Source organism: Buteo buteo, chromosome 20 (genome assembly GCF_964188355.1).
Source record: "Buteo buteo chromosome 20, bButBut1.hap1.1, whole genome shotgun sequence".
Classification (NCBI taxonomy): domain Eukaryota; kingdom Metazoa; phylum Chordata; class Aves; order Accipitriformes; family Accipitridae; genus Buteo; species Buteo buteo.
Window position 1 is genome coordinate 9,005,011 of NC_134190.1, and position 12,709 is coordinate 9,017,719.

General features: G+C 42.7%; 2 protein-coding genes across 2 annotated transcripts in view; one reads left to right on the forward strand and one right to left on the reverse strand.

The window, feature by feature from the left end:
• The window catches only part of ATXN1 (ataxin 1), a 370,404-nt gene that overhangs the window by 336,732 nt on the left and 20,963 nt on the right, over positions 1 to 12,709 (reverse strand). Inside the window, exon 2 of the mRNA XM_075052095.1 lies at positions 9,546 to 9,644. The gene's annotated coding sequence lies outside the window, so the exon portion shown is untranslated. The remainder of the gene's footprint in view (positions 1 to 9,545; positions 9,645 to 12,709) is intronic.
• Positions 273 to 8,583, forward strand: STMND1 (stathmin domain containing 1). Its single transcript, XM_075052108.1, is given in 7 exon segments — positions 273 to 486; positions 1,357 to 1,537; positions 3,722 to 3,876; positions 7,771 to 7,896; positions 8,329 to 8,449; positions 8,452 to 8,545; positions 8,547 to 8,583. Coding segments are annotated over 7 exon segments (798 nt in total). The 5' UTR covers positions 273 to 402.

Sequence of the window (12,709 nt, forward strand, 5' to 3'; positions counted from 1 at the left end):
TGAAATGTGTGTGTGTTTTAGATGAACAAGATACTGTCATGTAAAAAAAAAAAAAAAAAAGGCTGAAGATACTCAAGTGTCTTCACTTGAGTTCCCACAGGAGGTTCACTAATGCCCTGAATGACCTGTACAGATTTGCTGCTCTCAAACCAACATCCCAGCTGCACAGAAGAAACACATTCCCTCTCAACTTCAGATGAGGGTGCCTGGACAAAGGCAATGACGTCTGTATGCCAGGACATAAGAGGAAAGCCTTCTGCGGTGTTATTTATTTTAGCAACAGGCCCTGGCAACGGTTAGACTCCATGGTGATAACAAATAACCAAGCTCCCAAGGAAGAGACTAGGGCATTCCTACTCCCTGGACTTGCAGCAAGGAGAAGCAGGTGGTCACAATTTCACCATGGGCTGCAGTATTTCTAACAGGGTCGCTGTCACACAGCTGTCTTCTGAGGAGCTACAGAACAACCAGGAAGCCAAAAGCCAGGTAGTGACTTCTTCCCAACAGACTCCGTATAAAGTATGTTAGGAGAGATCTTAGCGTGCGAGTCTACAAGGACATACATATACAGAGAAATAGTTTTGCTGATGTTAACAAGTCAGTAGCTCTGACTCTGTCGGGGAGCTCTAAGAGAAGGGCTATTGCTCAGCTTATGCTACAGGGGAAGCAAGCTCACCATTTGGCTACATGCATGATCTGATTTTACAGCACCTGAAAAGTTGCTTTCCACAGTCTGTCCCACTTGCTTCATGAAAGATACAATTAAAGGCACTTATCTCCCACACCAGCGATGAATTACAACACTGCAGCAAGGCAGGTTTTGCCTCAAAAAGTTATTATGAGGCAGGGGGCTCATATATATGTAAGTATTACAGGATACATGTGCATAGCCACTTTGTGAAGTTTAAACAGTTGAGTTGGCTCAAGCCCAAACACGCAGAGAAGAGACAAGAATACATCCAGGCTCTAATCCTGCATTCTTTGGAGGTTCAAAGCTATTATTTAGAAGGGGGACAGGTTAACACCTTACCAAGTGCTAATTTAAAACTCAGTTTTAAATTTCTAACCCATAATCCACATACAGAAGGCACTTAAAGTACTGAAACAATACTCCAACACAGTCAACTGGATTATGGATACATTTAGGCTTAAGGTCATTGCTTCCTTTCCAAAATACTCCAGGAGACTTTTCCTCACCATCAACATCCACCTGTGACAGAACACGGATAAGTATCAGGAATGCCTCTGTCTTCCACTCCACTCTGAACCTGCCAATTCTATGGGACTATTCTAGATACCACCTTAAATGTTTAGAAGCCCAAGGAGATTCTCATTTGTTTCTTCATTTTCTTGTAGACTAAAAATGACAGCACTGCTGGAACAGAGGCTGTGTCCTCACAGGATGGGGCAGCTTGGCCAATGAGCACTTCAAAGGATGGAGCCAAACTTGCAGATGAGACCAGTGAGGGAGACAACCCTGAGGAACTACCAGAAAGATTTGCATCATCTCAGAAAAGCAGCAATGCACAAAGCACAGGTAAACAGTAACTGAAGTTCATACCAACTCCACAAACGGAGACTTAGGAGGAAACAATCTTGGGAGTCTATTGCTACAGCCAACTTCTACACCCAGAAACGTTCGTGCTGCGACACCACAAGGATTGAGCTCTTAGCACTGGTTTAAAACCATGCAATAGTAACAGAAAGTATTTCCTAGCCAATGATTATGTTCTGATAGCGAGGGTTGAGTCATGCTGCAGAACAGGCAGCAGGGTAGATACTTTTCTTGGCAGGCACCTAAAACAGACCAAGACAACAAACTCAGCCTTGTCCCCAGGGGTAGCCCCTCTAACTGGGATTACAGCACACTGGGAAGACGCATTGCCCACACAAGGGCTGTCAATCTGCTGTTACAGTCAGCATTTACAGCAGAATGGTCAATACAATGCCCCTGACTAGCATCAGGTAGAGACAATAAGTAAATACCATGTTACTAACTTTTGTTTGCAAACAAAAGTTACAGGGCCAGTTATCATAGAGAGAAAACTATTAAAAAAAAAATCAGAAATCATCATGACGATAAGCAACGGTCTGCTAAGAATTTTTTATTTTTTAAGTACAGGTGAACACTTAAACCCAAACTCTTCTATAATCTTAGCGACTCTTACTACACTGGTATCCTAATGGAAAAGCAGCACCATCTTTGGCACATTTAAACCCCCTAATTTTGTAGTTTAACTCTTGTTTTCTTCCAGTGCCATAAACAGCTTACATTTCACAAACACACTAAATGGAAAATCTACAGTGGTTGTTTACTCTTTGTAATAAACAAGGGTTGTAATAAAATATTTAAAATTGAACACAAAAGGAATAATTACTGGTGTTTGCTATTCATTAAAGAGGACTTAACTCCCAATGCCACAGGAGGATGTGATGAAAGGATTTCATTTCAGATTGAATAAAATTATTTGCTTGCTCTGAAATGGTGTTTCATTTAATTTAAGCTCCTTTTCCTCCCACTTGCTAAAAGATAACTTCACAGGAAATTTCCAAACAGAAAGTTTTTGAAATCATGCTTCAATTTTTTGTTTCAAGACAAAAAACCCAAACCATACCATGCCAAGATATTCCAACTACATTTTTTTCCTGAATGAATAGATTAGTAAAACCAATACAAATTCACATCACTTGTCAACATTGCCCACTCATCATGCTTTTATTTTTTTGCCAAGATATGTTTTGCTGTATACTGGCTTCTGACATTTACGTGTTCTGACTGACAGCTGAACCCCAACTTTTTGGGTGAGTGGTTCAGTTATTTTAGGAGAGGTGTGGAGTCAGCTTCTACAAGGTGGTAGATGTTCTGTATTTTTGTTTTACAACTAAAAAATAAGCCAACGTTGTCATACTCACTCTGCTTATGAGGAGTGGCAGATGTCAAATAACTGCGATTTTGATTTGGTCCAAGCATTCTTCGTACAAAAGCTCTAACTTCTGCCAATAGAGGTTGGGCAGATGGTAGAACTGTCAACTGAGGGTTGAAAAACCTGATGGGTCTTGGCAATAAAGTTGTTCGTTGTTTATTCATGTCTAATATGTGGAAACTAAACAGCCACTCAGAAGGCTTATCAAAATAATTTGGTTTTTATTCTTAATTGCTGTTTATAAATATATAATTAAGTGTTGGAATGCTTATGATCAGACTCAAATGTAGCAACGCTGTTACCACAAAAATCATAGACCATGAAAGCATACTAAAGTTTGGGTTCATTTAACAGAAGAACACGGTGATGTTTACAAGACAGCCCATTAGTAGGCTTCTACTATCCTGTCCCAGCCTGGCTTTCTCTGACCAGATCACAGTACCCTTGAGGACTTGAATTGTAAAAAGCTTCCTATGGACCCTCTTCAGGAACATGCTCAAAAATTGGCTTCACAGGCCCTCAGCACATGTTTCCATGCTTTCCTAAATGTGCCCCTCTGGGTGTAACTGACTACAGTGAGAAACTGAACTAGGTGCCTGCACCATTCTTCAAGCCACTAAAAAGCTTACTGCAAAGTTTAAGCAGTGAAAAGACCTTCGAGCAGGCCTTCTCCACTGGGTGTTCTCAGTATGTAACCTCTTAAATAAAAACTCTGGCATTGAAAATGGCATTCAGATAGAACTTTTTGATGTAAGTGCTCTACAAGTATTAAGTTTTAATGTTTTCATCTTTTGAAGACGCACTGCTCACCAGCAAGTTCATCAGTAAATCATGGCCCTTACAGGAAACAGAGAGGCAAAAATCATCAGACATTCTTGAGGAGCTGAGGATGCAAGGCATAATCAAGAGCCAAAGTACCACTGCCAGGACTGGAAAAGTGTATGAAAACAAGGTAAGTGTCATTATACAAGACAGGACCCTGCTACAGCTCTGACGCTGCTGTGAGCACCCTGAGATTCAGTTTCCGCACAGGCAAAGCATCCAAGCATATCTCCTCTAAGACTTTAGAAGCAAGTTATTAAACAACAGAGAACTGTATTACAAGGATATTAATACAACAGAAGCTGGCAGCAGTTTTCAGTTGTTTACAGCTTCTGGGCTTGTTTCAAATGGGGACAAAGGAGGCAGCAACAGTACTAAGAACTTGCTCTTTAAAAAACTCACTGGAAGTTAACATGCCACAAACTTGTTTCACAAGTCCACAAAACTAGAAGAAATACTGCTGTCAGGGCGTACAATTACACTTAAATTAAGACCTCAGAAATCCTAAATATTCACACTTCTGAGAAATCTACAATTCACATTTGATCTTAGACTAAGAAACCATTACAAAATGGATTTTTAAAAAATTATAGAACTGGTATTTGACCAAGAAGCCAGTGTCCATTTTCTTTTCATTGAGAATGATAACCCAAGGCTTGTTGTGGCTTCTGAACTCAAAGTCATTCTTTTGTTGTCAAGCATTGTGTTAAGGATCAGATGCCTCTTCCAGATAGGGTTTTGAGTACAGATGTCAGGAGGGAGAAGGTCTGTGGGGAGTCTGTAAGAAATAACACATTTATGGATATGTGTTGTGCAAAGCACGATCCTACCACTGCTTGAACACAGGAACAATTCAAGCTCAGACCAAGGATGATTCTGAGTAGTTTTGTCATTTGAGGCAAGCCATTTACATATCTCTAACCTCAGCCACTTATAATATTGAAGATCAAACAGAAACTTTCATAAGAAGGACTAAACAAGCAAGTGCCACCTTACAGTCTGACCACTGGTGCTTCCTAACACATTTCCTATTGCCAGGACTTTGGACAATGGAGCTCGAAGGTCTCCAAGTACAGCTTCTCCATAGCCTTTACTTACTTCCCTCACACAGATTTGAGTATCTGAGAGGATTATCCCCTCTGTGGCTAAATTTAGGTAACGTACTGCAGGCAGGCTTTTGTATTTTTCCCCTCCATAAGATAGGCGAGTGTATGTTCTTTTTTTCCTCCTGTATTAAAAAGCTGTCTGGTATTAAATTACACATACTCTTCATTGACAGAAACTCAGTCTGTGCTATCTCTCCTTAGAGAATTTCTATCCTCCCAACAGGAGAAAGGCACTTTTTTTTTTTTGGTCTTAAAATCAGTACAGCTTTTAAAAATGAACCTCACACTTTTCACTAACAAAGCCAACTTTTCCAAGTGATATTTTACATTTGAGCTGGGCCCACTGCTGGGCAACCTACAAGTGAAAACATAAATCTGTCACTAGCAGTTAACTATTAGTTCTCCCTTAGTAGCAACAGAAAATTTGGCCTGTGCTACCTCCTGTAAGAATAATTTCTTTCATTAAAGCTCAAATCCAGCACATTACCTGTGAATAGAGGGACTAAATGCACTGAACACAGACACAGTAGAAAAGGTTTGTTACCCAGACATATTCCAATTTACAACATGCAGCTCTGGATTTTGAGCATTAATACACAGATAAATTCACATCTGAAATTTTGGAATTGACAGGAATAAGCATGAATAGCTTTATGCTGAAATTTCAGTCCAATAGCTTCGATAAAGAAATGAGCTCACAGACCTCACAGCACTACGAAAGATGAGTACAACCAGGTTTGAGATTATTTTCACAATAATATTGGAGACAGTGATATCCTTGCAAGAGCTTTCCCTTCCTGTGCATAGTTCTGCTCCATGTAAGTACCTGCATCCCTTCAGCGTTGGCAGCTTTACCTGCCTTCTCCAGATTTCCTGCCATTGCCAACACTGTGAAACAGCTAGCTAGCAGCCTTCAGTCTTTTGACCGTCCCTCACTTCATCCTGAACAAAGGTACTCCAAACGGTACAGGTTAAGATGCCTTGTTATACCTGTTTCTAACTGTTACTGCTCTAAAGGAGCAGTACTTTTGAGAGCAACACTTTATGGGTCTAGTGTAACAAAGCCAAGGAAGAGCCATACATGCCACAGGATAAACCAGCCTCTACAATTTTAACAGTGGCTCTTACTCAAAATGCCAGCAGAGCCAGAGCTTCCACCTAAGATACAGGTATCTAGGCTTCTTTGCATGATTACATTTCAGCATTTGGGGGGGGGTGGGGGTGGTGTAACTGCTATTTTTCCTTCCTGTGCTTCAAAAAGATTGTGTGGAATCACAGAATATCTCAAGTTGGAAGGTACCCATAAGGATCATTGAGTCCAACTCCCTGCTCCTCACAGGACTACCTAAAATTAAATCATATGACTAAGAGCATCATTCAGATGCTCCTTGAACTCTGACAGGCTTAGTGCCGTGACTACTTCCCTGGGGAGCCTGTTCTGGTGACTGACCACCCTCTCAGTGAAGAGCCTTTCCCTGATGTCAAACGTGAAAATGTTTAATCCTTACCCCTGAAGAGTTACATTAAACTCTTAATAAACACCCCTACTCCCAAGAAGTAGCAGGAGTTGAATTATAGGCAGCACTAGACACTTCAGTTCATTAGTGCAACAGCAGCTATAGGTCATCATCTACCGGGTACCTTTTTTCCAAGTCTGCCTTTAAAGGCACTCCTATGTGTGTGAGCTAGAGGGTAAGCAAAAGGACCAAAAGCTGTAGTTTCAAATGGAACGGTCTATGGAAATTTCATCCACTTCTCATGAGTTACTATTTACAAGGGATGTGCACAGATTATTTTAGCATTTCCACTGCTGTTAGCTTTCAGTGTGGCTTCACTGAAGTTATGAGGACTCTTGATCTCCCAAAACTGTTTAGCTCAAAGATAAGTTCTTTTCTCAGCTTATATAGGCACAGAACAATCTGGAAAGCAACCTGCTTCCTGAATACTGTTTAGTTTGGACATATTAGAAAGAATTTTCCATTCATCTCTTCCTATGCAGTCCACAATTTATCTTGGGTAAGGAATGACATGCTCAGTATGCAATACCTTCCCACTCCAGGCTTTTGCTAGAATGGCCTTTGTCATTAGATAGAAGAAATTGTTTTTTTTTTTCTTTTGAAAAAGTCTTTTGTTTCTTTTTTATGATGATTGAACATTGCTTTGTTCAGATTTTGTGTGTCATCTGCATTCAAAACGTCTCCTTTGTATATCAGTTTTCTTCCTACTGATTCATGCTCCACCTTCATCTCACTAAATGAGTCATCTTCTATACTATTTGCAGCATTTAACACTTCTGGCAGTGAGACCTGACTTCTAGAGTTATTTATGGCAATAAAAGTCTGGGGAGCAGATAGCTCAGGAAACTTGTAACAGGATAGTGATTATTTCAACCCTAGGTCCTTGCTGTGGGTTTAACACTGCTAAAACCGCTTATCATACAGAAAATGGTAGAATTCAGCCTCCTGGCTGATCAAATAATCACTACATCTTTCCAGGAGCAAGTACTACCCTCAGCAGCAGAGTTCCAGGACTGGGCTGCTCATTTGCATGCAGCAGAGGCCAGCAGTATCATGATTATGAAACGCTAACAAAATAATTCTTAAATCTCTTCAGCAGTAATAAAGTAACTTTCCTAAATACTTAGGGCCTCATTACCAAATCCCCACATCTGCTGGGTGTACAGCAACATTGCAAGCTTCACAGACACATCACTCAGCAGAAAAGGGGAATTCTCACTACAGACAACAATCACTCATGAGTGAGCACTGAGGTTATTAGCACATCATTATTTCTAGGCTTTCATTAGTATCAGAGTCCATCACCTCCACACATGAAAAAAAAAAAAGCAGAAGGCAAGCAGCAGAGTGTCACCCCACCATCAAAATACGGTCTGCTGAAAGCTTTTAATGTCTCTACAGAGAGATGCCCTGGAAAAGACACTGAAGAAACCACCAGCTAGACTGGAAAAAATTCAGTTTGGAAACAAGGAAGCAGGTGATTTTACAGTGAAGGACATGAAAACTTCTGCTGAAGCAAAAAACCAGGTCATCTAATTCTGCCGTGTATTTTTCCAGTGTTTGCTTTATCACCAAAACCCCTCTACTTTTTATAAATCAAGCTAATTCAGACAGTTTATGTACAACCTACTACCAAAACCTGATTAATGGCAGCACAGTGGGTGCTATATTTGTTTCATAGATGTTGGAAGTCCAGGTTTATTTTTACCAAAAGCCTGGAAGATTACTCTAAAAATATGCATAAGAGGGGAAACTTCTGGAGCAGTCTTTTTTTTTTCCTATAGCAAAAGATGCATCTTCCACGGACACCAGAATAAATTGACTAAATTCAGTGCTAACTGGAGTAACATTCTGATCACATTTGGGTAGAAAGATAGAAAGAACTGCTGCATGTGTTTGACACAGATCTACTTCCATCCCTCATAACAAAGCATCACCATTTTTGTTGTTTTGTTCCAGGTTAGGGAAGGGGAATTGAACAAAATGCCACAACACGTCACATTTTGTCCAGCAACTGTCCACCAAACTACAGGGAAACAGAGCTGCCCAAGTTTTGAAAGTCAAGGAGGTACAGACAGCCCTCACCTTTAGATGGTGAGCCAGGAGTACTGCTGAAGGAAATAACTGCAGTAGAATCCACAACCAATTACACTGAGGACTCTGTCATTGAGTCTGATAACTTACAACTACATCAATGAAACAATCTGGATCTAAGCTGTCCTGAAAAAAGTGAAGACCACTGCTGCATGCAGCTGTCTTTTCTGGGGGCATAAGTAAATGATTTATCACAGGGCACAGCTGAGTCTTGCTGCTACCTATCTCACCTGGGAAAGTGGTATCTAACCTTAATTGTTACACACTAATTGAAAGTAACAAAACAAATGAGAAGAGCCAGGAAAAGGCAATTTAGCAACTAGCCAGTCACTAAGTTCGAGCACATACACATTATCATGATTCTATCAATTTTTTTACTATTACTATTATATGATTAAATTTAGTTCACTTCTTGGATGGCTCCATGAAAAGATTCCCTTTCCCTAGGGAGCTGGGAACAGGAGTTTGGAATGGCATTGTGTACACACAAGAAGACACAAAAGCAGGAGTGTGCAGGGAAAAAGCTGTGACCAGCAGGAATTTGGGGCAGTAGAACATGATGGGACCCTAAAAGTAAGAACAACGACTTTTAACTTACTTTGAAGAGCAACTGGCAAAAGAGGTGGTGAGAGCTTCAGATAGTAAGGTGACAACAGGCCCCAAGAACATCTATTTGACAAGCATTGAGCATTCGAGGGAAGGACAGCACAAGTACCAAAATTACAATGGAGAAAACAACTAATGGGCTGAGATATACAAAGCATAGGTGAGTTGTCCACATGGAAAGAGATGACTGTTTCTGTTACAGTGATGTGTTTAGTCAGTCTTGTGACTTCAGAATCCCCCATACCCTACCTCCAATGTGCACACATTTACTACAGCCAGCTCTTCCAAAAGCAAGAATTAAAGCAATTGTGCCATTCACACTCTCCCTACTATCACCCCTGCCACCCCCTTCTAGCCCATCTCTAAACATGCCCATACCCATTTCCCTTTGGGCCACTGGCTCTACACACCTCCTTCCCCCATCAATCGCACACCATGCTCACCTCTGCTCCTACCCTGGCTTTTTACTTTCTTACCTCCAACTACAGGTGACACATTCTTCCTTTCCACTTCCCAAGCCAAGGAAATTCAGTCGCAGCACAGGACCACTCTTCTCTTAAATCACAGGTCAGGCACTGCAGAACAGATGAAACAGTAGTCCCTATTTTTACAGTCTCATGGTGATTCTCCCTATTGCTTTCAGGAAGAAAAAAGCTTTCCTGATTTCTCTTCTCTTACCAGACTTGTGCTAAATCACTAAGGGGAGGAGCAAGAGCTCATCTCGTTTCCTGAGCAGCTGGGATCCCACCTGAGGACCTCAGTAACGCAGCCCATCAGAAAGTGCCTATTCTTTCAGCCCAGCTCCAGGCCAGGCCAAATCGGCAGGTTTTGTGAAAAAAATCTATTAGCAATAGAGAAAAAAAACCTTAAAATCATCCTGTGTTGCCTGGCAAGAATAGTAGAAAAACAGAAAAAAAACCCTTAGGAAACAGAGAAACTTTACTGAGCTGGTTCAAAATTATCCAACAACCTGACAAACAGAAAAAGAGATCTGAGGGTACATTCTCACCACACAGATAACCCAGGCTGTTTACTGATTTTTTTCTCTTAGGTACTTTAAGCTAAGGCTACCTGGCCAGGCTTGGAATAAAAACTGGTGTGTGTATGCGTATATATATCCGTACAGACTGTTCCACCAAGTCAGAGTAATTTGCTTCCACTTGCAGTGAAGTTACTTAAGTGCTAAGTCTCGCAGTGCCTTCCCATGGTCTCAGAAGGACAAACAATGGTCCATCTGCAGCCAGTGCCATTTCTTCCACTATTTCCTGGGTGAGGATCTTAGCCCCCTGCAGCACCCAATAAGCCCTTGTGATACAGAGAGAGAAGCACAGCATCATGAAAGGTGCCTTTTTGTAATAGGACCACTCATGTGCTTCTGTCTGGCTCATCTGTGTGTCAGACATGATTGCTAGTCTCTCAAATCAACTATGCATCAAAGACACCCTGAAAAAAGCAACAAGAAACAAGAGGGCCTTTGCAATTGTCATTACTAATAGTAGTCTACTTAGAAAAACTTCCTAGAATCAAAGATTCGAGATGAAGCTGTGGCACAGTGTAGTTCATCTGGTGGGCTGAAAAGTGATGCTGTCTAGCTTGTCAGCTTTACTTCAGGAGAGCACAGACCTGTTTCAGAAGTGAAACACTCAATTCTTCCTCCTGAGCACATCCAAGAGTTTAAGCCCAGAGCAGGTAATTTTTCCACATGCACCTCGTGGGGCAGAGTGGGTATGAAAGGTAGGTAGCCTGGTATATGCGTTGTCAAGGGGTTGTTGTGTTGTCTGCCTATCGCTGTTAGACCAGCGGGAGTAACATTCTGAGTCTTTCTAGGACGCTTGTTGGAAGAGGCTGAACACTGTGTACAAGCAGTGAAAAGCGGTTTCAGAAAAAATGCATGGATTTCTCCTTATACAATGTTCACAACAACTTTAATTATTGCCTCTGTTAGGAGGATCTGCTGAAACCTACAATTTCATACTTTTTGGCACAGTAAGTTTCTGAGCCTTTTCCTGCAATAAAAGGTACAACCTCTTGGTTGGGCACGCAGTTTAAATATTTTCTGAACTTGGAAATCATTTAAAAATAAAGATCAAATCTCTCTGTTCAGTAAAGTAATGTTTGTATTACTAATAAGGGAAGCAGTTAAAGCCTGCCTTACTGAATTGTGTATTTATCTGGACACTGATCTAACTCCCATTGAAAACCATCCATGTCTTTCCATTACCTTCAGTGGATGTTGGACTTGTCTCTTGATGTGTAAGAGAACAGCTAAGCAGGGAGAACAAAGCCACATTTCTCAGAGAAAGAACAGCCTGCTGTTTCGACCGAGTTCAAAGGAAAAGGACGTTGTGAATATTCCTGTGTATAAAATTACCCTGAAATATAGCTGACAACTGCAGGGCTCCTAGCCATGGCTAACTGCTTGCACAAAAAAAGCAGGGCAGCAAGTAGGTGCCAGGCATCTGCTTTTAAAATGCCTTCGAGTCTTTAATGTTCTCCTGTTTGACTGGTAGGTCTCTTACCAAAGACCTTGGTGCACAGTTCTGCGGTGCCCATGACCAAGGACCACTGACTTGTGTCACGGCCACGTTTGCACTAATCCCTGTCCTGGATAGATCAGGAAAAGGCAACAGGTAGGCAGTAGGAGCCCGCAGCACCATAGCAACTGTGCAAGAGAGCACGAGTCTCCCTGTCAGCGCTGATCTCTCTCTGCCAGCCATAAATGGAGGGAGCGAGACACACAAGCCTAAGCAAGGGTAACTGGAGCAAAGATGCCTTTTCCCCCATGCTAGGGCAGAGGCAGAAGTACCTCAGTAGGCCAGACCAGGCAGGGCTCGCTCTCCTCAGACACTTACAACCATCATGAACCTATTTCCATAGGAGCGGTTTGCCTGTATTCGCTCCCTTAAGCTTTGCTGGAGGGCAGCCACTTTCTGAAACTGAACTCGAACTGGCTGAGCAACTGGGTGAACAGAGCCAGAGCTACAGGCATTTGAGCGTGGCAAGCATCGGGATCACCGGTGCTCAGGGTATGTGCAGGCTAGAGGATTCCTACCCTTGCCATTCGGGGACTTCTTCTCAGTCTCTGCTCTAAACCCCTCAGCTGCCTTTGTGAGAGGCTATGAGCCTTTGCCTCAGGTAATACGTGGGGGGAGGCATTTTGGAGCCCCCTGCTCACATGATGAAGAAACGGTCAGAGTACAGCGCTGTAGCGCCTATTCAAACTCCTCTGAGCACAGGGCTCTGTGCAACTTGCCCGCTGCTCTCACCTCTCCCCGTCCCAGGAGTTTTCTCCGGAGTTCCAGCACAAAACGTGCCAGGCCTGCGTGCTGCCTGCCGGAGGAAGCACAGGGGCAGCTCACCAGTGGTGGACCATTAGTGGCGCGGGCTGGCGGCCTCACCAGGCCCCTCGTTCTCTCCCCATCCCTCTCGAGTGTCATTCATCCAGCTGCTCCCCGGGCACAGCTTCTGCACCTTCGATCCCCAGACAGCCGGGTGTTAACTCGGGGCAGACGGGCAAACCCCGGCAGACATCCCCTTCCCCGGCTTGGCTCCCGAGGCCGGCGGGGAGGAGCAGCGAGCTGGGCGAGGGGCTCCCCCCCCACTCCGGAGCCGAGGGGCTCCCCCCTTGCCCCTCCGCCCC